This window comes from Coptis chinensis, chromosome 8 (assembly GCF_015680905.1).
Source record: "Coptis chinensis isolate HL-2020 chromosome 8, ASM1568090v1, whole genome shotgun sequence".
Classification (NCBI taxonomy): Eukaryota; Viridiplantae; Streptophyta; class Magnoliopsida; order Ranunculales; family Ranunculaceae; genus Coptis; species Coptis chinensis.
In genome coordinates this window covers 93,453,446-93,481,259 of record NC_141463.1, presented here as the reverse complement: position 1 = coordinate 93,481,259, position 27,814 = coordinate 93,453,446, and the positions used below count along the sequence as shown (strand labels likewise).

The 27,814-nt window shown below is 38.7% G+C and overlaps 1 protein-coding gene across 9 annotated transcripts; it reads right to left on the bottom strand.

The window, feature by feature from the left end:
- Positions 1-15,338: 15,338 nt before the first annotated feature.
- LOC147484510 (uncharacterized) lies at positions 15,339-24,677 on the bottom strand. 9 transcript variants are annotated; one of them, XM_086576866.1, is made up of 9 exons: positions 21,934-24,677; positions 20,885-21,317; positions 20,132-20,201; positions 19,570-19,710; positions 19,272-19,338; positions 17,897-18,053; positions 17,675-17,776; positions 16,671-16,796; positions 15,339-15,786 (listed from the first exon to the last, which is right to left on the bottom strand). In XM_086576866.1, exons 1-3 carry the CDS (start codon positions 24,617-24,619, stop codon positions 20,144-20,146), a joined length of 3,177 nt encoding a protein of 1,058 aa, XP_086432992.1. In that variant the 5' UTR covers positions 24,620-24,677; the 3' UTR covers positions 15,339-15,786; positions 16,671-16,796; positions 17,675-17,776; positions 17,897-18,053; positions 19,272-19,338; positions 19,570-19,710; positions 20,132-20,143. The 9 variants fall into 9 exon arrangements, with proteins under 9 accessions (XP_086432992.1, XP_086432998.1, XP_086432996.1 ...); XM_086576872.1 differs by having other exon boundaries at positions 20,100-20,518; positions 21,914-24,676; XM_086576870.1 differs by having other exon boundaries at positions 20,100-20,518; positions 21,934-24,676.
- Positions 24,678-27,814: the final 3,137 nt, after the last annotated feature.

Here is a 27,814-nt window from a genome sequence, read left to right as displayed (position 1 = left end):
GTTTCTGTGTTAGACTTGGGTGTTGTTTGTCTTCTTTATTATTTTCAAAGTATATTAGCAGGTTTTTTATATGAATATGTCAATAAAACAAATGAGGTTATGGCCAAAAAAAATTAAAAACTTATAAGTTCGTATGTTTCCAAAAATGGAACATTCGTTTCGCTCGTTTCACATTTGTTTCACTCATTTCCTGTCATTGTTGAAACAGCAAATTTTTAGTTTGGAATATCACTCATTTTGCAGGTGGTTTGGTTCTGACAGGTTCTGACAGGAATAGTGTATGGGGATACCGAGACGGAATGTAACATCCCGTCTGGTTTTTTAGACCGAGACGGAATGTAACATCCCGTCTGGTTTTTAAGCCCTCCTCCCTGCACATTTTACTATTCCAAACAATGCAATTATGGATGGTGGCCCATTTGGAATTATTGAGGGTACATGGATAGACATTTGGATACAATGTGTTGTCACTTGGAGAGTGAACAAAAATCTAATAAAATGTGTTGTCAATTGGTAAGTGGACCAAAATCAAAGTATCACATGTGACCTTATCATATGTGACCTTACCTTTCATATTTCGTTTTACTCTTCTATCTTTTATATCAAACAAACAACATAGCCATCTTCTTCCCCACAACCAAGCTAAAAATAGGAAAAATGTCTAGAGAAGAAAGAATTACATATAACCAAAGGTTATGGGGAGGATCTAGTAGTAATAGTTCGTCTTCTGGTTTCACCGGGTCGTCTTCTGGTACTTCTGCTGAAGATGACTACATGGAAAGAGTAAGAGATGAGCATAATGATATGATGAGGCGAAGGAGGAGGAGGAGGTTGCAGTTATTATCCATTTCTTTGGGGCATTAATGACTCAGCAGCCATTGAAATTGAAGATGTGGATCTGGATAAACGCGGTGGATCCGTGCGCAGCGAGAGTACACGTTTAGAGATGGTGGTGATTTCATAAAACAAAAGATAATGAGGGATTACTTCACAACACCTTGTAGGTGGCCTCCTCATAAGTTTAGACGAAGGTACGTGATGACAAGAGAGCTTTTATGTATATGTTGCATACCGTTGCATCATTCGACGATTACTTTAAAGACAAGGTGGATGGATTGGGTTAGACAAGCAATTTCACGGGTTACAAAGGGACTAGCCGCGGTTGCACAATTAGCAACCGGTTGTTCTTCTCCGATTCAACGGATGAGTATTTACAAATTGGAGATTCCACAAAGAAATGTATCTATGAAGCGTTGGTGCAAGGCAATTATCCGGCGTTTGAGGAAGAGTACTTGAGACGCGACCAAGTGAAAGCGGATCGCTAGGATATTAGCTGAAAATGCGTGAAGGGGTTTTCCAGAATGCTTGGATCAATCGACCGTATGCACCGGGTGTGGAAGAATTGCCCAAGTGGATGGGCCGGAACACATGTAGGGTACAAGAAGGAACCAACTTTGATACTTGAAGCCGTTCGCGGACAAACATTGTTGGATCCGGCATTGCTTCTTCTCGCCTACCAGTTCGCGATAATGACATTAACGTGCTTCATCGTTCTCATGTTTTGAATCATTAGAGCAAGGTGAGGCTCCTGGCTGTTGCATTTAATGTGAATGGTAATGACTATGATATGGGATATTATCTTGTCGATGGTATTTACCCAAAATGGGGCACATTTGTTCAAGCCATTCGTTATCCAAGAAATAAGCATGAAAAGATCTTTACTCAACGTCAAGAAGCCGCAAGAAAGGATGTTGAAAGGACGTTTGGAGTTTTGCGAGCGCGATGGCATATTGTTAAGGCTTAGCAAGGTTGTCATAGTGTTGTTGTTCTTGGAGATATAATGAAGGCATGCATTATAATGCATAATATGATTGTTGAGAATGAGCGTGAAAGTGGAGTTTGGAATTGGAAAGGTCGAGGAGGAAAGAAACAATACCAAAACTCTTTTCGGAAGATGATGGTTTTCATTTTGTCTATCGATGATTGAAGCAAGAAATAAGATCGAAATGAAGTTACACATACTAATCTTCAAAAGGACTTAGTTGAACATGTTTTTAATTGGGTGGCATTGAAGAAACAAAGCAGATCCGGTACCAATTTATGATCCAAATTGGTCGGATCCGGATATGAGGGAGAAGGAGGCTTAAAATTAAAATGGAAATGAAAATGTATTTCCTATGTATTTCCTAACGTGAACTATTAAGTTCCAACGTATTTCCTATGTATTTCCTATGTATTTCCTAACGTGAACTATTAAGTTCCAACGTATTTCCTATGTATTTCCTAATGTATTTCCTAATGTATTTCCTATGTAGTTTCAACGTATTTAATCAGTTGTATTTTAATGAACTATATTACAATGTATTTTAATTTGATTGGTAATTGTATTTCTATGAAAATAATTATATTGGACGAGAACATACATAGTGCATTAATTAAAAAAACAGTTAGATAAAAATACATAGTTCATTAATTAAAAATACAATGAAATTAAAATACATAGTGCATTAATTAAAAAAAGGAAATTAAAATACATAGTGCATTAATTAAAATACATAGTGCTTTAATTAAAATAAAATACTAGATAATTAAAATACATAAGCTTAGTTAGAGCTAGAACCACCTCTAGCCCTTCCCCATTCAAAGACGTATTTCAGCTTGTTGTTGCTCGATTATAAAAGCGGTATCGGGATGGAGGACACTTGTATCGGTCGCTAAAAATCTTAGCTTCATATTGCATCTTTTGAAGCCGATTTTTTTCCAATTGAACCTGATTTTTTCTGCTTGAATCCGATTTTTTCTTCTCTTGCCATCACAGTTCTTTGACCATATGCAAGTTCCCTTTCCCTAAGTTCTAAGCATTTTTGTGTTTCATTTGCATCCCATGGCAAATGTATCCTCTAAACGTAAAGTAACCCTCCAACATACCAAATGATTTTTCTTGGTTCCTTTTGGACTTGGCTTTCTTCGATCCAAGAGGACGCTCCATTTCTTTTGGACGCTCTATTTCTTGAGAACCCTCCAATTCAACTCCACCAACACTTGGTGAATTAGAAGTTGAATCTTCACCATCATTTTTGCGACCTTTTCCCTTTGTGGGGCGGCTTGACCTTGCCTCAAAAACGTTACTCCACTTTGGATTATCCTTGAGTATAACGTAACAATGATCAAGTGAAAAAAGCCGATTTTTCTTGTAGTTGGTACGTCATCCTTGCCTCGGACAACTAAAAAATAAAATGGTGGTAATTAGACTAAAATAATCACTAGGACTAAGATAATTAAACTGCAATAATAATTAGACTAAGATAATAATTAGACTAAGACTAAAATGGAAATAATAAATACACTAAGATAATTAGATCTAAGACGGAAATAATTAGACTAAGACTAAGATAATCAATAAATTCCAAATTGACAACGTTGTAATTACCCGCTTTGTATTGTTGTACCACTTGCATGTCGAGCCTCCACTTGCATTCACAATTGCAACAAATTTGTTCATCATTTTTGAAATATATTTCCACCTTCCGCTAATTGAATCGAGACCTATCCGACCCACGCTTGATTGAACTTCGTTTGTTACGATTCCAAAATCCTTTTGCATTTTGGAAAGCACCAACAATAGAGTCTTCACTAATTTTTATCCAAGCAAGACATAGAGCTTGATCATCGGACATGCTAAAGTGAGCTCTCGCTTTTGCTTGAGTGCTACCACTTGCTTGAGATGCTTGAGTTGATGCCATTTGATATTTGGTTTTTAAGAACTGATTTTAAAGAAGAAGAAATATGATATATGATTGTTGGAAGTGTGAGTTGAAATGAAACAAATGTTGTATATATACCAAAGTTTTTTATTTTGACCGTTTTTTTGACCGTTCGACTTTTTTGACCGTTGGTAGCCGTTAGGACTCCGGACGGGATGTTGGATTCCGTCTGGTGAGTTTTGTAATCCAGACGGAATCCAACATCCCGTCCGAAGTTAACAAGTCAGTGATAAACTCGGTGGTTGGTTTCACCTCGTTTTGAACTGGGGAAAATTATCACCTTCATTATCACCCTGCATTGCACAGCAGTTTTGGACCCAAGTAGGTGATAATTATCACTACCCCCTCTCTATCACCTGCATTGCAAATGCTCTTATATTGTTTAGTTTGTCCCCCCCATTACTCCAAGTAAAAGCGGATTTTGGGTTGTACACTTCTTCCTTTGTGTTTTAGTGAAATATTTTATCCAGATTTCATCTGCAAATTTCATATGGAAATCTGGATTAGCTAATTGTAAGTGATCAATTAATCGAATCGAGTCTGAATAGTGCAGGAGTCAAAGCTGACATTGTGACATTAATGTCGAGTGAAGGTTGAGTCAGATGAATAGTTGAGTATATGGATGCTCAGGTAAACATTCTGAGTAGAAACGTGGTTCTTCACTGTAAAACTGTGTGGAAAAAAGAAGTGATTAAGCAGACTGCATTCAGTATAGGGTGAAGCTTAGTGATGCTATTGTGCGAATGTAAACGTTCTTACACATCATGTAAATGTTCTTAACCATTCTGAGTAGAAACGTGGATCTTCACTGTAAAACTGAGTGGAAAAAAGAAGTGATTAAGCAGACTGCAATGCTTTACATCCATTAGACTACAAAGAGATTGAAAAAGTCTCACAATCGCCAGTTAAGATATTAATAAGTAAAAAAAACTTGTTTAATTACCACCACAACTACACAACTACAGTTCTTTCATCATCGATTTTTTGAATTTTAATTCAACTAATATGGACTGAAAAGTAATTAGATCAAGTTGATGGATTCTCAAACAACTTTTCATTTAATTTGCACTGAAGTTACGATTCCTTTTTCCTCTTTTAAAATATCTACATAATAACTATATTTTTTCGATTGACTATCTAAATAACTATGCTATAAGCTCTGGAGCTGAAAACATTCAACTATCGAAGGCCCTATTGTACTTATATCAGCTCGTGTAACTGGGGTGTTAATGGTGTCAAACTTAACACGGGGAAAAAGAGGCGAAAGGATTTTAGTTTCACTAAAATGTGGCCGCACATAAAGATTATAACTAATGCATTATACCATATATTGATTTCAAGCATTTATGAATTGGAAAAAGGACTGAAATCAGCATATGTCAATAATTAAATTCCTACCTAGAGCAGCATAGCCAATGGATCCTTTTACCCTTGTTGAGATACTTTGATTATTAAGCAAGTTCTCTAGTGATCCCGAAAGAAACTAGCTTTGCCAAACCAAAATCACCAACATGAGCTACCATATTATTATCAAGAAGCACATTGCTTGGCTTTAGATCACGATGAATAACTAAAACATGACACTCGTGATGAAGTTAGCGAAGCGCAGAAGCAACATCAATGGCAACATTTAGTCTTTGAAGTAGGCTCAAATTCGATTCTTCATTTTGTTCACAGATCTCTTGATGCAACCACTTCTCTAAAATTCCATTTGGCATAAACTCAAAGACTAGTGCTTTGAATTCACTCCCATCACAATCCACATTAGAGCAAGAAGTTAGAATCTTAACAAGATTTCAATGGCGGATATTTCGCAATGATTCACACTCTGCCATAAAACTCTTTGAAGCTCATTTCAATTGAAGTTTGAACACCTTAACAGCAACAACAATTTCATATTGGTTGAGCATTCCTTTATACACACTTCCAAAACCACCTGAACCAACAAAATTAGTTGGAGAAAATCCACCAGTCGCTTGAGAACGATCTCCATAAGAAACCTTAAGATGCTTATCATTGAATGATTGCGAAGAAGCCGTATCAAGTTTTCATTTTCTTTTCAAGTAAAATATTAGAGAGCAAGATGCCAAAAGAATGGCCACGACCACACTGATCATAATCAAGTGAGCAGAGTGTTATTTTGGAAGTATTGGACCTTCTATGATACTCAAATAAAATGGTTTCTTCATATGACTGTTAGAGCTCTTGAAGCAGGAATAGGTAAAACAAAATTGGCCGAGAAATTCAGAACGAAAACAATTTAAACGGGTTAAGCAGACCAAGATCAGTCTCAAACTCTTCATAGATACAATTCAAATTGGTAAAAGCGCAAAACTACCATAATCTTTTGTTTTTTATTAGTAGAGTTCTATCAGCAGAAGAAAGTTCAATTCTTAGGTTTCAGCTAACCAATTCTTACAAAAAATATCTAGCAGAACGTAAATTTTAAGTTTGTCACCATGGCATCATGCATCAAATTTTATGCCTTGTAAAGAACAAGTTACTAATTACTGTGTCACGAAGAAGCGTGAAACCTATTCTAGGAGTAAATTTTATTTACTGAAAGAATATGCTATAGTAACTCAATCTGTTCATAACCAACTATAAGACAGATTTAACAGATTGAAGGATTTGCAATAGACTACTACAATCATCGTATCCAAAACTTCATTAATGGAACTTGCAGAATGAGGATTCAAGAAAAGATTATATGTGTACAGCAACTAGAAACGGAGTTCAGACTTCAAAGATCCTCCTGCAATCAGTAGCGGACCCACATTATTCCCAGGAAAATTTAATGTTACCACTTCAAATAGTAATGGATTTTGGGTTGAGCGAGCATTCTGAAACTTGACTGTAGCAAATTGTGTTTTCTGTCCAGAGATTTTAGTTGTTATAAATGGTGATTCTACATTTGCTGACTTGCATTACCTACGAATAAAACAGCAGCAAACATGACCACGCTTTTGTACAGATTCTAAGAACAACATTTTATGTTTCGGTCTTAAAAGCATATGGTGAGCATCAACACTGCCGAGTGCCAAAAGCTGTTACTTACATAAGTTAATAGATGAAGATATTAGATGTTATGGTAGAATAATAAATGAAAGCATTTGGAGTTCTGGACTGATAAAAAAATATTTCCTCATATTCTCTTACTAGGAGTTCATGAATTTGAATTTATACCAATTGACAATGGCCACTGTTTGGGTGAGATCTCACACAAACACACTAATGATCTTGTTGGAGAGGTTGATAGAGAGTGAAAGAGACTGTACCACTAATGGCTGCCTACGTATCCAAATTGTTCTCTGGAATCAAGTCTCAAAAATGCACGTAGTTCTTTGTTTGAAATGATTGTTGGGTATTTATAGGAATCTTATTGCTAAAAATACCCTTTCCTTATTTGACAAGATATTTCCCTCTTTGTATGAAATCTTTCCTAAAGCTTCATATGGAAAAAATCCCTTGACATATCTCCGGACCTGCTATATATAACTTGGGTGTCATATTAGTGGGCAGTGTCATTGCTTCAATAGAGGGCATGCCCGAATGCCACATTAGTAGACAAGCCGGGCTGCCACAAGAAGGGCTAGCAAGCCCGCCTTCATTAATGGCCGGCTCTTATAGTGGTACCCAATGATTGTCGCTCGTAGGGTACAAGTACAGCGATTGGTACATACACCACCCCTCTTTGCCGGATGGAATCTGCTCCTTCTTACGGCGAAGAATAGACATCATATTACTATAAAAGAATGAAACAAAGGTGGTCACAATTTCTGCGATGCCACGCGAATAACTTAGTTAAGGTACTTAACTTAGAATGCTTTGAATTAAGTGTCGATCGCGTGCACAACCTCTTTTATAATTGAAGAACACCTAGGTGATAATGTAAAATTTGGGAAACAAAATTTCATTTTGTTGATAGACACGATAAACCGGTTTGCATTTATATAGTCATTCCCGCTTGATTGCTATGTGATTTGTGATGAGTGGGTAAGGTATTGTAAATGCTAACCCCACGATTTTCTGCGCGGGTCAAGATATTGCATATGTAAGTCCCGCGGACTTCTTGATGCGTGGAGTAAGGTGTTGCAGACGCAAACTCCACGACTTTGTGATGCGTGGAGTAAGGTTTTGCAAACACAAACTCCACGACTTTGTGATGCGTGGAGTAAGGTTTTGCAAACACAAACTCCACAACTTTTTGATGCGTGGAGTAAGGTTTTGCAAACGCCAACTCCACGACTTTTTGATGCGTGGAGTAAGGTTTTGCAAACGCAAACTCCACGACTTTTTGATGCGTGGAGTAAGGTTTTGCAAACGCAAACTCCACGACTTTTTGATGCGTGGAGTAAGGTTTTGCAAACTCAAACTCCACGACTTTTGATGCGTGGGAGTAAGGTTTTGCAAACGCAAACTCCACGACTTTTTTGATCGTGGGAGTAAGGTTTTGCAAACGAAAACTCCACGACTTTGAATTTGTGTAGGTTAAATACCAACCTCACCTAAACTAAGGTGGTGGTGGACTGAACTAGTGTGCCTTTGGTCGTACATTGCTTTTGAGGAATTTATATACACCGTATGGGTGTCTTCTTGAATGGAAGTCAAATATGGAAGAATGAAATTTTATTGATGATTTCAAATTTGAAACAACATAGCTAGTCCGTCTCCCCATGGACAAACACTAAGGAGCCACCACTCAAGCTACCAATTTGTACTAATGGGAAACCAATTTAACGATAAAAACGCCTAAGATGGAGCGCATTCCATGGTTTCGGGAGAGGGGTTCCCAAATTGTCTCGAAGGAAATATGCCCTTAGAAGCGAAAGACGGTCAATGATAAGAGGTCCTTCCCGTTTTAGCTTTCCCTCGCCTCGATGATCTTTGATTGTCTACACAAGACCCAGTCGCCTGGATGAAAAACTTTCAAGCGAAGCTTCTTGTCATATTGCTTCTTCATTGCGGCTTGGTAATGGAGGAGACGAGCAATACTTTCCTCGCGCACTTCATCTAGATTGGCCTTTGAATGAGCTACTAATTCGCCATTTATGGCCATCATTTAAGGCAGCAGTGGTCGCGCCCCAAAGAAAAAATTTCCGTGGGTAATACCGCTTCGCTCCATACGCCAAAGTTAAATGGTGACATTCCCCGCGGAAGCTTTGAGTTGTTCTATACGCCATAGAACGGCTGGTAACTCCCTTGTCCACTTGCCTTTAAGCCTGCTCGAAATCGACGCGTTTGAGGATTGCTAAGATGGATTTATTTGTCGCCTCGGCCCCGCCCCATTTGCTTGGGGTGATAGGGTGCAGAAAAATTGTCTTTGAATATGGAGACTAGCACAAAGCCCGCGGTATTTCTTCTGCATCAAATTGCTTTCCATTGTCCGATATTAGCTCACGGGGATACCAAATCGGCAAATTATATCCTTCCATAGGAACCGCCTAACGTCCGAAGCTTGTATGTGCACCAAAGGTTGTATACGCCCCACTTGGTAAAGTAATCAGTAGCTATGAGGAGAAAGCGAACATTCCCCTCGAGCTCTAGGTAGGGGCCCAATGTTGTCTAAACCCCATTTTGCAAATGGCCATGGTGAGAAAATCGGGTGTAGCTCGGTGGAAAGAGTACCCAAATGATAGTGTTTCCGACAAGGAATACATGTCCGGGAAATGTTTTTCGATCCAATTGCATATGAGGCCACCAATATCCTTTCATGCCATTGCCTTATGAGCCAAACTTCACCACCCAATGATTTCCGTGATATCCCCATGGATTTCTTGTAGCACGGCTGTTCCTTCCTGTGTTGTGAGACACCTCAGCATAGGAGACAATGAATTACCTTTCCTGTACAATTGCAGAGTTCCTGTGGATGAAGATACGAGTATAAACTTCCATGAGTCTCTTTTGACGTTATCTGCGATCTTGGGCTCTGCAGGGACTATGCCATTGCGTAGAAATGCAATGACCGGTGTGCGCCAATCGTCGATGTCTGCCACGATATTTGGGTAAGTGAAGTTGTCGGGATCTTCTGTAATTTCGTCGTCACCTTGATCGTTACTTTCAGGTATAGAGCAGGAGTCTGCATCATTTTCTTGAAGAGTCATGTTTCCATCTTTCTGGGAAGCGTCTTCACTGGGCTTGTCTTGTAGGGGAATATCATACTTCCTTTTCCTCGTATTGACAATATTAATGTCCGATGGTAGATGTTCCCTATCCATACTGAAAAAGCAACACGCGTTGATGTAGATGTCTGTGAGTTGTTCTAAGGACAAGTCAATGCTCGGGTCTTGCTGGAAATCAACGTTAACTTGTCTTGGTCCATCAATGTCTACTGCTGCGGATAGATATGCTAAAGCGTCTGCATGTCGAACATCATTCCGAGGCCTTTGTATAATCTGGATGGTTTCAAACCGGTGAGCAAGTCCGTGAATTAGGTCTAGGTATGCCGCCATTTTATCGCCTTCCGCTTCAAAAGAGCTCGAGAATTGCCCTCGCCACCAACCGTGGAGTCGAAAAATTTGTAATTTTCGAACTCCTAAGTCCAAAGTCAGGCGATTGCGCATTATGATGACAGCGGCTTCATATTCTCTACATTATTGAGGCCTTGAACCCAAAACGAACCGAAGGCCAATGGTTGACTTATCCGGCTTGATAAAACACATCCTAATCCGTGAGCCGGATTTGTTGTGTGAGCCATCCGTAAACAATCCATGAATCGGATGAAGGGTCAAGATGCTTTGGCAGGGCTTCCTCGCCCTAACTATAGCCGTTTCACTATAGATACCGCCGCCTTGGTTGACTTCGGGGACAAAATCGCCGATAGGAAATCGCCATTAGGGATGCAAGTGCATGACCCTTTTCTCAAATGCGAGGTTCAAAATTGATGCTATAAGCACTTAAGTAGATGTCCCATTCCGCGAAGTCTACTTGATTCCCCCGGGCACTTCGAAAACTTTTTGCGTAGAGGATATTCCGTGTACACTTTGATCGATCTTCCTTGGAAATATGGCTTGAGGCGCCCGGCAAAGATGAACCAAGGCTAGAGCAATTTTTTCAATTCTCGAATATCCGCTTTCCGCCCGTTAGTGTTTTACTAATGAAGAAGATTGGACGACCGTCTTCTCCATCGATGAACAGATCGCACTTACTTTGCCAGATTCAGAAGCGGCCAAGTAAGCTCCAACAGTTGCCCTCAGAAATTGGCCGCCAAGATTGGTGGTGCGACAAGGTAGTTCTTAATTGATTGAAAGGCATTTTCACAATCATCATTCCACTTTGCCGAAGTCTTTTAACGCCCGGAAAGAAAGGATGACACCGGGTCCGAAAGTATTTAGAGATGAAACGATTTAGTGCTGCTAAACGCCCTGTGAGCTGTTGAATCTCCTTTTTGGTTTTTGGAGAGGGCATGGATTGAATGGATCGGATCTGTTCGGTTAGCTTCGATGCCTCGACGAGTCATCAAATACCCTAGAAATTTTCCCCGATATCAACCAAAGCACATTTCAAAGGATTTAGCCGCATGTTGAATTCGGCCAATTTCGTCAAAAACCGATTGTAAGTCGAGATGTGATCGCCAATCGCGGCTTGGATTTTACAACCATGTCATCAATGTAAGCTTCCATTGTCTTGCCCAACATATCTCCGAATATGGTGTTGATCATCCTTTGGTACGTAGCCCCTGCGTTTTTTAAACCGAAAGGCATAACTTGGTAACAAAAAATCCCTTGGTCAGTGATGAATGCAGTTGCTTCTTGGTCTTTAACAGCTAGCGGGATCTGGTGGTATCCCGAATACGCATCCATAAATGATAAGCGTGGGTAGCCAGACGTGGCATCTACCAATTCCGATATTCGTGGAAGAGGGTAGGGATGAATCGGGCAAGCTTTGTTAAGGTTCGTGAAATCAATGCACACTCTCATTTTACCATCTTTCTTGGGCACTGCAACCACGTTAGACAACCACCGCGGATATGAAACCGGTCATTATGAACTGAAAGTTGAGAGTAACCGATCAATTTCCTCTCGACTTTGAGTTTTCTATCCGGGGCCATGCGCCTAGGCTTCTAAATCGGCTTGATGGTAGGATCCATGTCAAGTGTGGCATGCAACTTCGGTCGATCCCCGCATCCGCCGACCACCAAGCAAAGATCTTTTGTTTTTCCGAGGAGTGCTACCATTTCTTTTTGTTCATTTTCCGTCAGTTCTGCCGAAATGAAAGTTGTTTGTCCGCCTAAATTCCCAATTTGAACTTCTAAGAGGCGGTCGATAGTCGGCGGTCCTTCATTTTGTGAACTAGCAAGATAAATATCGCGGCGTGGCTAACTCGATTTAGACCGCTATGAATTCATCGAGAATTGTATTTCCCGCATATCCGGAATCGACGATATTCATCCAAGACTTTCTCGCGGATACCGTGGGAAGCCATCCGATCACCGCAAGACCTTACAAATTTTGTCGAGATGGGAATTTTATCTTTGCGGGTGAAAGGTAGAGACTACTGCGCCCATGCTGTGGAGCCAGTCTCTTCCTAGGATTGCATTGTACGGGGACTTGCAATTCATCAGGAGGAATTCAATGTCAATAGACTTGTCCATGAGCGTGACTGGTAGAGAGACTCTTCCTACTGGAGTTGTTGCGGTTCCGTCAAACCCAATGATTGGAGTACTTTCTGTAGTAATTAAATTTTCTGACAGCTGCATGTTCTTGTAGCAACCTTTGCAAAATGACGCCGACAGAGAGCTTCCAAGATCTATCATGATGCTACCGAACTCGCCATAATCCAACGAAAGCGAAATGACGACAAAGATCATAATGAGGATGATGGACGCCAATTAGATCTCTATCACTAAAACATAGGGGACCAAGCCTCTCGGGTTTCGAACGAATTCCTTCAACAAAATCAATGTTATTGACGTGATAAAATTCCCGAAGAAACCAAACTTTGCTCGTTGTTCACACTTTTGCCTTGTTCGTGAAACATCATTGATTTTGGCATGACCAAATATGTATGACATTGTGGCGACCATTGCTACATTTTGTTTCACCGCTTTTGAAAGCACAAACTCATCTAATTGTCCCTTTGTCGACTAGCCTCCTATTTTTCCCTTTGAGGGATCTGCACTCTCTCCCCGCTTCATGGCGAAATCATTGTGGAAGTGACACCAAAGATTTTTGTCACGCGGTAGACTTAGTGTTTTCGTGCAAGGGTAGTGGTGGAAAAAGTAAGTTATTCCCCCTTGATCTTTTCATATATCACATTGTACTTGGCATTTAATGGAGTGAGCTTCATTTCCTCCGAACCGTGTTAACCTTGTTGTATTCTAACTTCGTTGTGGTCCTTCCGATATGTTTTGCTTCGCTTTGCCTTTACCTTCGCTTTGAGTCTTTACTCCGAAGTCTTTGTCTCTTGAGGCTTTTGATCTAACATCTTCCTCCACGCAATGAACTGCGTGTTCGTGCAAACAAATCGGATTTTGATTGTGGGGGTCCCGCATAAGGAGTTGTAAATTCCGCTTTTATCGAAATGGACTCCTTCCTTGAATGCATGAATGATCATTACGCCGGGACATCGGTGACCTCTGCTTGCACTTGGCTTAAAACGAATTACTTAACTTTGCCAATGCTTCATCCTTTTGCTTGCTTGGTGTTGAGCAAGATGTTGACATCCTTAGGACGGTCCAATTATGCTTAAACCGATCTCGTGAACCGGTTTGCTAATTCCCGAAATGACGCTGATAGATTGAGTGGGTAAGGAAAGCCAACGTAGAGCCTTTTAACGTAGACGGAAAAAAGTTTGCAATGATGGGGTCATCTTTGCGCCATAGAATTACCCCCGCTTTTAAACTCCATAACATGATCGTTTGGGTCTCCTCCCCGCCTTCGTTGAACGTAGGGAAGGTCCGGTTGTTTGAATCCTTTTGATGCTCTGCATTTTGTATTTTTAGAGAAAATCTCCGACGATATCTTCATTTACTTTGCAAAGGTCTTTCCATCGCGGCTTCAAAGACACCCACATTAGTCATTGTTTTCTTGATGATGTCTTTGATTTGTTGTTCGCGTGAATGGTGCACCCGTGGCTTCTAGACTTACGACTTGAGGAGTAACTTCACTACGCTGCATCTCACGTTGTTGTCGCCCCGCTTGTTGCTTGCTTCTATATTTGGTCGGTTCCTTGGGTCATGGAGACCTATGCCGATAAAACGGGCTAGGCCGGCGAACCGGGGACCCATTTCTTTGGTGTGGCCATATTCGGGGGTGACCGGCCATTAACCCGCTCAGATCGGGTTTGTCGCGCATTCAAGCCATGTCTAAGGTCATGTTGCAATTGCCTCGAGGTCCTGATCTTGGCGTTCAACATTTCGTCTTATGGTGGATGTTGTCCACCTTTCTGATACGCTATGATCAACATTCAATGATCTTGTCATGTTATGACCACTTATACGCCTAGTGTTGTTGGTATTTCGAGATCTGGATCGTCTTCTTGAATGAGATGAATGTCTGTTTGACCTTGGGTGACGATGCTCAGGGACCGTTTCCAATGGACGGGATGTACCGTAATTAAATTGTAGTCGGTTGGATACACTCCGATTTTCACCGATCCGGGAGCTCTTTGCCGGTGTGGAAGATGCAAAGATCGGCGCCATCCCTTTGTACTTGCTTCCCTTTGTCCACCGCTACGCAAGTAGTTGCTATGCTCTTCTCTCTCTCCTCAACCTCCGACGCAAAATTTCTTAACGGCATGTCTTCATCTCCTATCTCCATGTTATCCGGATCTACTTCGCTTGCATTTGTAACATCTAGATCTTGAAGGTGAGTTCATCGGAGCCCGAGATGTCGGACGCCTAGATCCGGTTGTCGTGGCACCGAGAGTTGAAAAGCGCCGATCTTGCGGATCTGCTGCGGCCGGTTGTTCTATCACCTCCTCGATTGATTAGTATTTCCGGATTTTCGCCTTGTTGTTGTTGTGTTCTTGCATTCTTGTTAACTTTGAGACCTTGTAGTTTTTGCCATTAATGGTGCTTGGAAGAAGGAACGTGGAAGAGGGCCCGTCAATAAGGACCACGAACGGCGCCAATTATGTTTGGGTGAGATCTCACACAAACACACTAATGATCTTGTTGGAGAGGTTGATAGAGAGTGAAAGAGACTCGTGCCACTAATGGCTGCCTCACGATCCAAATTGTTCTCTGGAATCAAGTCTAAAAAATGCACGTAGTTCTTTGTTTGAAATGATTGTTGGGTATTTATAGGAATCTTATTGCTAAAAATACCCTTTCCTTATTTGACGAGATATTTCCCTCTTTGTATGAAATCTTTCCTAAAGCTTCATATGGAAAAAATCCCTTGACATATCTCCGGACCTGCTATATATAACTTGGGTGTCATATTAGTGGGCAGTGTCATTGCTTCAATAGAGGGCATGCCCGAATGCCACATTAGTAGACAAAGCGGGCCGCCACGATGGCGGCATAGCAAGCCCTCATTAGTGGCCGGCTCTTATAGTGGTACCCAATGATTGTCGTTCGTAGGGGTACAAGTACAGTGGTACATACAGCCACTACATTACAAACATGACTAAAAGAAAATAAAGTACCACATCGTTCAAATCTCTATACAAAATCAAATCTTTCCAGATGAAGAAATGACTACACCAGACTGATTACATAGTTTCACCCTAAACTTGGCAAATCATTTGTGTATGTGAAATGATGATCTAGCGCTATGCATATATGCAGCGAAACAGCCAAACCACAAAAGATATCATAAGCCCCTGGACAGTTGCTGAGTTGATCAACATGGGTCAGAGTTGCGAATTTGAAAACCCAATTTTCTTTTTTATCCCCCTACTGACCAGGGTTTGAATTAGTGAGATTGTGCTTCAAGAAGGATGTTTGTAGCCACGTTGGTGTCGTTTCTTGGCTGTCTTGCCGAGTTCCTGTCAGAACCCATTGAAACCAGCGTTGCGATGGAATTGTCAGATAGCTCCACGGTAGAAGCAATAGGAGCAGCGGAGGTTAATTTCCCTGAACCAAGAAAATTAGTTAGTGAAACTCACAAGGAGAGAATAAGAGTAGGGCAGGGAACGGGTTCGGGGTCCGAATTCGAATTTTTTCATAGTATCCGAACCCAAATTCGAATATTTTGCAAATATTTCTATCGAATCCGAATTCAAATCCCAAACCCGATCAAGTAACATTAAAAATGTGAAAAATTACATAAAACAGGTATCCGAATCCGACCCAAATTTAAATACGCCTATAGAAATGTATCCGAACCCGACATATTTGAAGAGGAAGTACAAAAGGAATCGCCCATTACTTGTTTTCATTGTGATTGCTATTCTTATACTTATTATTATACAAAAAAAGGATCCATTACAAATTTAGGCAACCCAAAAGCGAAAACCACAGTGCCCGTCATCTATTATAGGTATAGCAATACTTTTCCGTATGCTATACTGCGGAAAGCCGAAGAGAATCATTTGAGTCAACACAAAGACAACGCACAAGACCAAGCAAAGTAGAATCCAAGACAAGTGTGAATAAAAATGCCCTTCCAGTAAGACACTAACTCAGGAGCATCCAACAAAGCAAAACAAAAAGTGGAATTCTTGCGGCGGGATGATGGAATGTGACATGTGATCTACTATAAGTCAGTAATCTACGCACCAAAATTTAAACATCAATGCAGCAAATGAAGATCTGTGAGAGGCTAAAGTTATCATATGATTCATCAACATTTAAAGTAGAGCAATGTCAGACATAAATTTGGATAAGAAATTCACATGGTAATAGTATTAACATACATGATGTGAGAATATAGTTTTGTGCAATAAAACAAAGCTAACATCCGTAAGTTCTTCAAAAGTGACAAACAACAATAAAAATCATTTACTAATACTACTTGCCTCCACTTCACGGCCGGTATAAGATGGTATGTTTCCAATTACATTCCTGTCTGATGCTGAAGGGGATGATCCTCCCAAAGTGGGCCAACACAGTCGTGAAAAGAATGAACTGACAAATTCCGGGAACTGCAAAAGTTATTCCATAAACAAATTACATTGTCAAGAAAAGACCATGATGTGAAAGGTTTAGGACATGTATGGAAAGATTTAGGACATGATGTGAAAGGTTTAGACCATGAAGTAACAAAGAAAGCCAAAACACTGCTCCAAATATGGAAAATAGCATGCATATGGCACCCTAGGAGTTGTATGACATTTGGTCATTGGGAATTACTTGTTCAAGTGAAATAAAAAGGAACTGATTTTGCAATAAGAACCAGATAATCATTTAGTTATTATACATACAGTTGTTTCAATTTCATATCAGACAGCCTGTACACTTCACAATCTAAATATTTTACTGAGATCTGTGTGCCTAATATAAGAGAGAAACTCTCGACAAAAAACCTATGGTAAAACATAAAATCGCTCATTTAGAAAAAGAAAAAGAAGCTCCACAAGTTGATCTATAACTATATATAGTACCGTTTTTTTGGAGTCATGTTTTCTTCATTCCAGATAACTAAAAAATTATAATTAGCTGGATTATCAAAATATTGTATCTAAGTACAGCTTGACTCAATAGATCTTTTGTATAAAATAGTCTGAATGACTGAAATTGTTGTTCTATTCAATGAAAAGCTACTAAGTGCAGGTGCCGACTAGCAAAGTCGGAAAAACTTTTGGGTGATGATAGCATAGGTCTGGGGCTCGAACCCCGCTAGCATCAAAGAGTTACTGATCTCATTTAAAACAGGCTTGCCAATAAAAATAAAAATAAAAACTACTAAGCTGGCTACTAGCCTACTAGTGAAATATAAGTAACCTTTCTACTGCCACATAAGAACATGCCCAGCTAAATTATATAAACAAGGTTAAGAACAATTGGAAAACTAAAAACTAACCTTGATGTGGCATATGCCGAAAATATTCGAACGATAGAGAAGACTAGCAAAAACACCACATATGTCTGGCAGAATAGATCTTTTCCTCAACGAGAAAAGGAACTGTGAGGTGACAGTAAAAGTACAGTTAGCATTTAATTGAGAAGAAAACTATTTCAGGTCGAGCCAGTCTTGAAATTGATAAAAAGGTAAAACCATGAAGTAGTTATAGAACTAAGTTACCTGAAGACCTGCTAAATATACAAACGACTTGTCAGAGAAGTTAATTCCAAAAATGTGAAACCGTGTTGAAACTGGGATGTCAAAGTAGAACGGTACAGAGGAAGGAAATATAAGACCAGAAGGTCCAGATGCCAGCATGTTCAAGGAAGGATCGGATCTGCAAAATCAAAGAAATAAAATTTCCACCTAATTTATTGTTTTACAATCCTTTTAATAAAAAAATCCATCAAAAAATTAAGTGCTAAAAAAAAACTAGTGAACTCTTCAAATAGTATGGTCCAACAAACTAAAACTTCTCATCAATATGAATCTCAAATCTGTGCAACTGCAAATGTAAACTAAACTAGTTACGAACAACACACAAATTGGAGCAACACGTTTTCAACATAAAAAAAAAACATGAGGTATCATCCAAATCTGCAGCAGTGCAGATCAAACTAGGCTCTTTCTAGATAACCATTATGTCTAATGCCAAACATAAGAGTGAGACAAACAAAAACATAAAAAGTAGAAAAGGACAACCAATCAGGTCGCTACATGAATTATTTGTGGATGGTTTTGGCTGTGGAAACAATAATGAGGTTGTAGGTCAAAGGTTTTCCGTCCTAGACCATTGTTAATTTGTAACAACTTATAAGGATAATCATGATTGAGAAGCAATAATTAGTCTAAAGCTCTTACATCTTTGGATAGAGAAAATAGTCGTGGTTCTACGGCTGTCGATTTTCGTCCAACAATATTGAAATTGTTTGGGGGATGAGATGTTGATAAACGTGCTCTCAATGAGCCTAAATTAAATAGTTTTCTTGAACATAAGTTTTAATTAAATAGTTTACCTATAAAATTAACTTGTAATGATATTCATGATCTTACTACTTGGGTAATATAAAATCCACATCTAAAACCCAGGGAGTAAAAATTTTAATAAAAACTACTTAGATAATATTCATCATCTTACAACTACGAATTTGCTACTTCTGTTGATTTAGATTTGTTAATGAATGTAAATGATTCCCTAGTAATTGTGAGATAAAGTTTCAATAGTACGTATCTCACTCTTTAAATACATGTATAAAGCGCTCACAATTTTTTAGTTTAATAAAATATTGTGAGTATATCAAAGCTTTCTTGTTAACAGACCAACGACTGAAGACTTCCATGTTCCAACAAATCTACTAAAGCACAAGATGAAATACACATTCACCCCTGAGTAAGCAATAATAATGAAAAGTACGTAAGTATGGAACCAAATAAAGACATCATAGAACCTTTAAGCTGATGATAAAGAAAGTAAAAGGCAAATTCACATAAAATCAAAGTTGCATAAATCAGAAAGGCAACCCATAATTCTCAATTGAAAATAAAAGAAGTGCACCTTTAAAGAATGCCAAAGCAATAGCCTCAAACAAGGACGAGACTACCACGGAGAACAAGATAAAGGCCTGCACAACAGAAATGATAGACATGAAGACTTTGATTGATATAACTAACTAGTTATACCACCATTAATATTTCAGTAGTAGAAAAAAATTGCAAGGCAGCATAGACCAACAAGGGACCATGATTCGCGTAGAGGTTCTATTGTCTGCCAGTAGTGAGAACATAAATTTTCAACACAGTGAATATGCAAAAATCCAGACAAACAAAGAACCGTGTGGGGGTAGATAACTCACCAAGTATTTATTGGATCCAATTTGCCTCTCAAATACCCTGAAGTAGTAGAGTATATACAGTCCAAACATCAATGCCGGTGTCGATGAAAAGGCAAAGACAGACGCAAATAACCTCCAAATACGAAGCCTCCTAAAGATGTCCTGTCAAAAAAAAAACAAACAAAAACTCAATCCACAGGTAAAAAGATCTATAAAAAGGAGTTTTTGTTTACAAATGAGATCACAGTGCCCTGGAATGAGCCTAATTGCAGCTTGAGTTGAAGAACACAAACATACTGCAAAGTGGAGCATAAAACGACATGAAAATCCTCGTACTTTACACTCTTCTAAATTTCTAAAACACAAACTTAATAATTAAGAACTCGACAACAATGCATTACTCATTATACCAATCATATATTTCCAATCTAATCAATACCCAATTCTTTAAACACAAATTAAAGTTCCAACCCAACATCCAAAACAAAATTCAAACAAACCCCATCTCATAAAATTAATAAAAAAATCACTACTAAAAAAAAATGGAGTACCTGATATGATAAACCGAGTTTGCAAGAAGAACCTCGAACTCCAATCAAGATCGTAAGAAGAGCAGATGCATAACTGGAGCATTATCTGGCAACATGTAGTATCTGCTAACAATTAGACCAACTCCACCGGTTTCAGTGGATACATCCTTATATTCTCATCCTACAGTGGAGAGGGATATAATAATGAGAGCTAAAATGGTTCTGACTTCTAAGTATGGGACGCCACTCGAAATGGCTTCTGGTGTTGGACACCAGGCCAGTGAGAGTGGCGCCTAGTGTAGTCAAACTTTCAAACGATAAGGATTGTGTTCCATTGGGAGTGGTCATCTGCTCTCCTCTGTGGCCAGATCTGAGCCACCTTGCATATTTAGTTGCATATACCATTGTTGGGTTACAAAGATTCAAAGTGAGAAATTCAGCTGCAGGTAGAGGAATACGGTTATGGGGGCCAATGAAGGGAGATTTTCATGATTTTAGAGGGGTATAGAAGTGAGTTGGTCTTAACAAAGATTGCGTAATAACTGAATTGATACAAAATCAACAGTAACTATCACCTTCACAAAAGTAGATCAGGTGGCCGCTATTTTGTGAATTATGTAGACCTGTACTAGTGGGTAGCAAACACATGTATGAAGAATCTACCTTCAATTACTTTTTTGCTCTAGTTATATATAGATGTTTCTACACATCTCAGATTAACATAAACAAAGGAATATTACAGTGCAAAACAATGAGCTCTTTCTATCTCTTTCATATTCATTTATTTGTAAAAGATGTGATTTTACCTTTCAATTAAACCTTCGTTGGAGGCAGTTACGTTCTTTGTGAACCCTAGTACGTACCAAGAAATGTGTCTCTCGATAAGTGCAATTAAATTCTTGACTTCTCTAATATCCATCCTATCTAACGGTGATTCAACAGAACATGCAACCCCAATTTTGACTATTGCAGTCATACACTCTAGCAGTTTTGTTCTTCTGTGATTGCTGATTCCCAAGCTATTAGCATCTCCTAAAGTGTCATCTCCATCAGATAGAAGTATTGGATCTACGATCTTTGTAAGTTGATCTTGCAAACTTTTGCTAGCATAGTTATGGAGGCTTAAACCGTCTTTAAATATCTCATCGGTTGGTTTCCTTCCTGTGGACATTTCCAACACAAGAATTCCATAACTGTACACATCTCCTTGTGTGGATGCATCAACTCCCATACCATATTCTGCAATATATACATCAATCACTAGTTTCCATAAAACCATTTAAATGTAACAAAAATGAAAAAATAAATAAAAATAATATATATAATAGTAATATCATAATGTTTTACATACATCCATTAATATACTACATATTGAGAGATTGGAAAACTAGCTCCTCACAATCGTCAATTAAGATATTGATAGAAGAAAACAAACTAGCTTAATTACCACAACCATAGTTCTTTACTCAATCTTTTGAATTTGAACTCCACTAACATAGACTGAAAAGAAATTAGATCAAATTCATTAATCATTTTATTATCTCTAACAGCTTTTTATTCGCACTAACTTTCTTTTTTCCTCTTTTAAGATATATGAATTATTAAGTATGAAATAAGCTCCGGGGATGAAAACATCCAACTATCCAAGGCCCTCGTTAAGCTCATATACCTGGGTGTTAATGGTGTCAAACTTAACACGGGGAATAAAAAAGAGGCAAAAGGATTTGAGTTTCACTAAAATGTGGGTGCACGGAAAGATTATAACTAATGATGCGGTATACCTGATATTAAATTCATGCATTTATAAATTGTAAAAAGGACTGAAATCAGCATACATCAATCTTTAAATTCCAACCTGGAGCGGCATAGCCAATAGATCCCTTTATCCCTGTTGAGGTACTTTGATTATCATGCAAGTTCTCTATTGATCCCGGAAGAAGCTTTGCTAAGCCAAAATCACCAACATGGGCTACCATATCATTATCAAGAAGCACATTGCTTGGCTTTAGATCACGATGAATAACCAAAACGTGGCACTCATGATGAAGATAGCAAAGAGCAGAAGCAACATCAATCGCGACATTTAGTCTTTGAAGTAGGTTCAAATTCAATTCTTCATTTTGTTCATTGATCTCTTGATGCAGCCACTTCTCTAAACTTCCATTTGGCATGAACTCAAAGACTAGAGCTTTGAATTCAATTCCTTCGTAATCCACACTAGAGCAAGAAGTTAGAATCTTCACAAGATTTCGATGGCGGATATTGCGCAATGATTCACACTCTGCCACAAAACTCTTTAAAGCTCCTCTCAATTGAAGTTTGAACACCTTAACAGCAACAACGGTTTCATATTGGTTGAGCATTCCCTTATACACACTGCCAAAACCACCTGAACCAACAAAATTAGCTGTAGAAAATCCACCAGTCGCTTGAGAAAGATCTCCATAAGAGACCTTGAGATGCTGATCACTAAATGATGGCAAAGAAGCCGTTTTAAGTTTACTTTTTCTTCTCAAGTAAAATATTAGAGAACCTGATGCCAAAAGAATGAACACGGCCACACTTAGCAAAATTGCTATCCTGGAAGGATCGGACCTTCCATGTTTTTTTACACCTTGCTTTACAGATTTGTTAAATCGGCATGGCGGCAATTGCAATTCAGGTATACCCCCACAAAGATCAGAATTCCCAGCTATTGAAAAATTGCTTGCACTTTTAAAGATCCCGTTCATTGGTACCTCACCTTCAAGTTTATTGAAGGATAGATTCAACCGCCGGAGATATGGAAAACCCTCTAAATATTTTGGAATTTCACCAGACAAGTTGTTCCTTGATAGATCCAACCCTTGGACATTCTTTAAAGAACTCAAAGATTGAGGAACTATCCCTTCAAACAAATTTCCGTTCAAGTATAAATTTTCCAGACTCAAACACTCACCAAGAGTATTAGGCATTAAACCAGACAACTTATTTCCAGACACATACATTTCAACAAGATTTTTTAGTTTTCCTACTTCTAAAGGTAGGGAACCAGTTAAGGAGTTCATAGAGAAGTTAAGAACAAGCAAAGAGGAAAGGTTAAAGATCTCTTTAGGTAGGGTACCATTTAGGTTGTTTTGTTGCAGACCCAGTATTTGCAATTGGCTAACAGCACCAAGACCTGAAGGAATGTTGCCTTCCAGTCTATTGCTTCCTAAATACAAGTCATTCAAGTTAGTATTGTTTGCTAGAGAAGATGGGATCGGTTCAGACAATTTGTTTTCGTACAGATATAACCCCTGTAAACTACGGAGTTTTCCAATAGAAGATGGAATACTACCGTAAAAGTTATTAGACTTGAGACTTAATAAAAACAAATTGACCAAGTTCCCAATCCCTTCTGGGATAATTCCAGATATTTGATTGCCTCCTAGATACAACCTCTCCAGGTTTGAGAGATTGGTAATAGAGTTCGGGAATACACCTCCGAAATTGTTTAGGCCCAAGCCCAATGCCTTTAGATTACTGGAGTTGGTCAAATAAGTGATAAAACTCAAATCATGAGCTTCTCCTGTTCCTAGCTGATTGCTTCCAAGATTTATCAATTCCATAGTTTGAGGGAATTGAAAATCCTTAGGAACTTGTCCTTTGAAATTGTTTGTTGAAATATCAAATAGTTGAAGTTTAGAAGCATTAGCTAATGAAACTGGGAGTCGTCCAGAAAGTTGATTTATAGCCCCATAGAAGTTTACAAGATTAGGAAGAGTGATGCCCATGTCTGGTGGAAGATTACCACTAAATTGGTTATCGACAATTGCTAAGATATTCAAGGATGAGATGTTGAAAATTGTTAAAGGGGCCTCACCAGACAGTCTGTTACGTCCAACATCGAAGATTTTTAACCTTGACAGTCTACCAAAGCTCGCTGGAATACTTCCAACGAAATTATTTTCATGTATATTGAAGTTTTGAAGCGACGAAAGATTACCTAAAGAAGGTGGTAGAACTCCTGTCAGATTGGTTCTTCCAATAAACAAGACTTCAAGCTTTGACAATGAGCCAAGCTCTGCCGGAATATTCCCTGAGAATTTGTTCCAACTTATATTAAGGACCCTGAGTTCAGTACATTGGGTTAGATTGACTGGAATTTCTCCTTCGAAAGTGTTATCCCACAGAGTGAGTTCTTGAAGACGAGACAACCGATCGGTTTCTTGTGGGATATCACCGTAGAGTTGATTGTGCTGCAGGTCGATGACCCTTAGGAAAGTGAGGTTTCCAATATGAGGCGATAACGATCCAGCCAAACTCTGGCTGGAAAGATTCAAACTTATGACTCTTTGATGACGCTTGCCGCATTTAATGCCTTGCCACTGGCAGAAATGGAAAGATTGGTTCCAAGAGCTTAAGCCGCCTTCAATTCCATCTCTAATGGCAATTAGAGACTGGAGATCAGTCTCATTTCCTGAGGTGGCCATAGAAGGTTTTGTTAGTGACATCAACTGGTTAAAGAGTAGGAAGATGATGTAACAGTTAAGTAATGTAAATGCCTGGTTTGAAATCATCTTTGCGAATTGTAGAAACAAAGGTACGTGGTGTAGTAATATATAGGAGCATAGCGCCTCTTCTTTTACCCCACAATCGCTGTTTTTTTGTTTTTTTTTGGTAACCTCATTTTCTTCCCTACTTTACAACTTTACAACTGTTATCCATTCATTGTATGTGTGCATAACATACTTTTTTGGCTGCTTTGGTTGACTTGTAGAATTATTTTTTGACTTATACGGCGCAACTGGTGGTCAAATTTTCTTTAGATCGAGGGAAGGCTGGCACCCATGCTCTCTTGGACCTCTAGTATTTAGTTTGTCCCCCCCCTCCAATTACTCAATGTAAAAGCGGATTTTGGGTTGTACACTTCTTCCTTTGTGTTTTAGTGAAATATTTTATCCAGATGAAATCATCTGGATTACATCTGGATTAGCTAATTGTAAGTGATCAATTAATCGAATCGAGTCTGAATAGTGCAGGAGTCAAAGCTGACATTGTGACATTAATGTCGAGTGAAGGTTGAGTCAGATGAATAGTTGAGTATATGGATGCTCAGGGTAAACATTCTGAATAGAAACGTGGTTCTTCACTGTAAAACTGAGTGGAAAAAAGAAGTGATTAAGCAGACTGCATTCAGTATAGGGTGAAGCTTAGTGATGCGCTTGTGCGAATGTAAACGTTCTTACACATCATGTAAATGTTCTTAACCATTCTGAGTAGAAACGTGGATCTTCACTGTAAAACTGAGTGGAAAAAAGAAGTGATTAAGCAGACTGCAATGCTTTACATCCATTAGACTACAAAGAGAATGAAAAAGTGTCACAATCGCCAGTTAAGATATTGATAAGTTAAAAAAACTTGTTTAATTACCACCACAACTACAGTTTTTTCATCATCGATCCTTTGAATTTTAATTCAACTAACATGGACTAAAAAGTAATTAGATCAAGTTGATGGATTCTCTGACAACTTTTCATTTAATTTGCACTGACGGACGATTCCTTTTTGCTCTTTTAAAATATCTACATAATAACTATTTTTTTTTTATTGACTATCTAAATAACTATGCTATAAGCTCGGGAGCTGAAAACATTCAACTATCGAAGGCCCTATTGTACCTATATCAGCTCGTGTAACTGGGGTGTTATTGGTGTTGAACTTAACACGGGGAAAAAGAGGCAAAAGGATTTTAGTTTCACTAAAATGTGGCCGCACATAAAGATTATAACTAATGCATTATACCATATATTGATTTCATGCATTTATGAATTGGAAAAATGACTGAAATCAGCATATGCCAATAATTAAATTCCTACCTACAGCAGCATAGCCAATCGATCCCTTTACCCTTGTTGAGATACTTTGATTATCAAGTAAGTTCTCTAGTGATCCCAATTAGCTTTGCCAAACCAAAATCACCAACATGAGCTACCATATCATTATCAAGAAGCACATTGCTTGGTTTTAGATCACGATGAATAACCAAAACATGACACTCGTGATGAAGATAGTGAAGCGCAAAAGCAACATCAATGGCAACATTTAGTCTTTGAAGTAGGCTCAAGTTCGATTCTTCATCTTGTTCACTGATCTCTTGATGCAACCACTTCTCTAAACTTCCATTTGGCATGAACTCAAAGACTAGTGCTTTGAATTCATTTCCTCACAATCCACATTAGAGCAAGAAGTTAGAATCTTAACAAGATTTCAATGGCGGATATTACGCAATGATTCACACTCTGCCATAAAACTCTTTGAAACTCATTTTCTATTGAAGTTTGAACACCTTAACAACAACAACATTTTCATATTGGTTGAGCATTCCCTTACACACTTCCAAAACCACCTGAACCAACAAAATTAGTTGGAGAAAATCCACCAGTCGCTTGAGAACGATCTCCATAAGAGACCTTAAGATGCTTATCATTGAATGATTGCGAAGAAGTCGTATCAAGTTTTCGTTTTCTTTTCAAGTAAACTATTAGAGAGCAAGATGCCAAAAGAATAACCACGGCCACATTGATCATAATCAAGTGAGCAGAGTGAACGTTTTTGGGAGAGGTGGGGGTACATGGGCCAAAAGTAGTTTGGTAGGTTTCTTTCAGTCTTCAATCTCTCACTTCTCTCTCCTTCTCCCTCCTTCAACGTTTTTGGGAGAGGTGGGGTACATGACCCAAAAGTAGTTTGATAGGTTTCTGTAAGTTCTCAATCTCTCACTTCCCTCTCCCTCCTTCAGTGAGCAAACCCAATTCTCTCTCTCTCCTCACCCACAAACCCATCTCTCCCTCTCTCTTCTCCACCCTATGCTGACGCCCGCAGTTATCCAGTTGTTATTTTGGAAGTATTGGACCTTCTCTGATACTCAAATAAAATGGTTTCTTCATATGATTGTTAGAGCTCTTGAAGCAGGAATAGGTAAAACAAAATTGGCCAAGAAATTCAGAACGAAAACAATTTAAACGGGTTAAGCAGACCAAGATCAGTCTCAAACTCTTAATAGATACAATTCAAATTGGTAAAAGCGCAAAACTACCATAATCTTTTGTTTTTTTATTAGTAGAGTTCTATCAGCAAAGAAAGTTCAATTCTTAGGTTTCAGCTAACCAATTCTTAGGTCCAATCAGATTTACAAAAATATCTAGCAGAATGTAAATTTTAAGTTTGTCACCATGGCATCATGCATCAAATTTTATGCCCTGCAAAGAACAAGTTACTAATTACTGTGTCACGAAGAAGCATGAAACCTATTCTAGGAGTAAATTTTATTTACTGAAAGAATATGCTATAGTAACTCAATCTGTTCATAACCAACTATAAGACAGATTTAACAGATTGAAGGATTTGCAATAGACTACTACAATCATCGTATTCAAAAATGGAAATTGCAAATGAGGATTCAAGAAAAGATTATATGTGTACAGCAACTAGAAACAGAGTTCAGACTTCAGACTTCAGAGATCCTCCTGCAATCAGTAGTGGACCCACATTATTCCCAGGATAAATTTATGTTACCACTTCAAATAGTAATGGATTTTGGGTTGAGCGAGCATTCAGAAACTTGACTGTAGCAAATTGTGTTTTCTGTCCAGAGATTTTAGTGGTTATAAATGGTGATTCTACATTTGCTGACTTGCATTACCTACGAATAAAACAGCAGCAAACATGACCACGCTTTTGTACAGATTCTAAGAACAACATTTTATGTTTCGGTC

Excerpts from the sequence above, each read along its gene's own strand:
- LOC147484510 (XM_086576863.1), bottom strand. The coding sequence starts at position 24,619 with ATGATTTCAAACCAGGCATTTACATTACTTAACTGTTACATCATCTTC. Across the intron at positions 21,318-21,933 it reads TATTGGCTATGCCGCTCCAG|AATATGGTATGGGAGTTGAT; the intron begins GTTGGAATTTAA and ends TATATATTGCAG. Across the intron at positions 19,711-20,884 it reads AACGAAGGTTTAATTGAAAG|GACATCTTTAGGAGGCTTCG; the intron begins GTAAAATCACAT and ends TTTTTTTGACAG.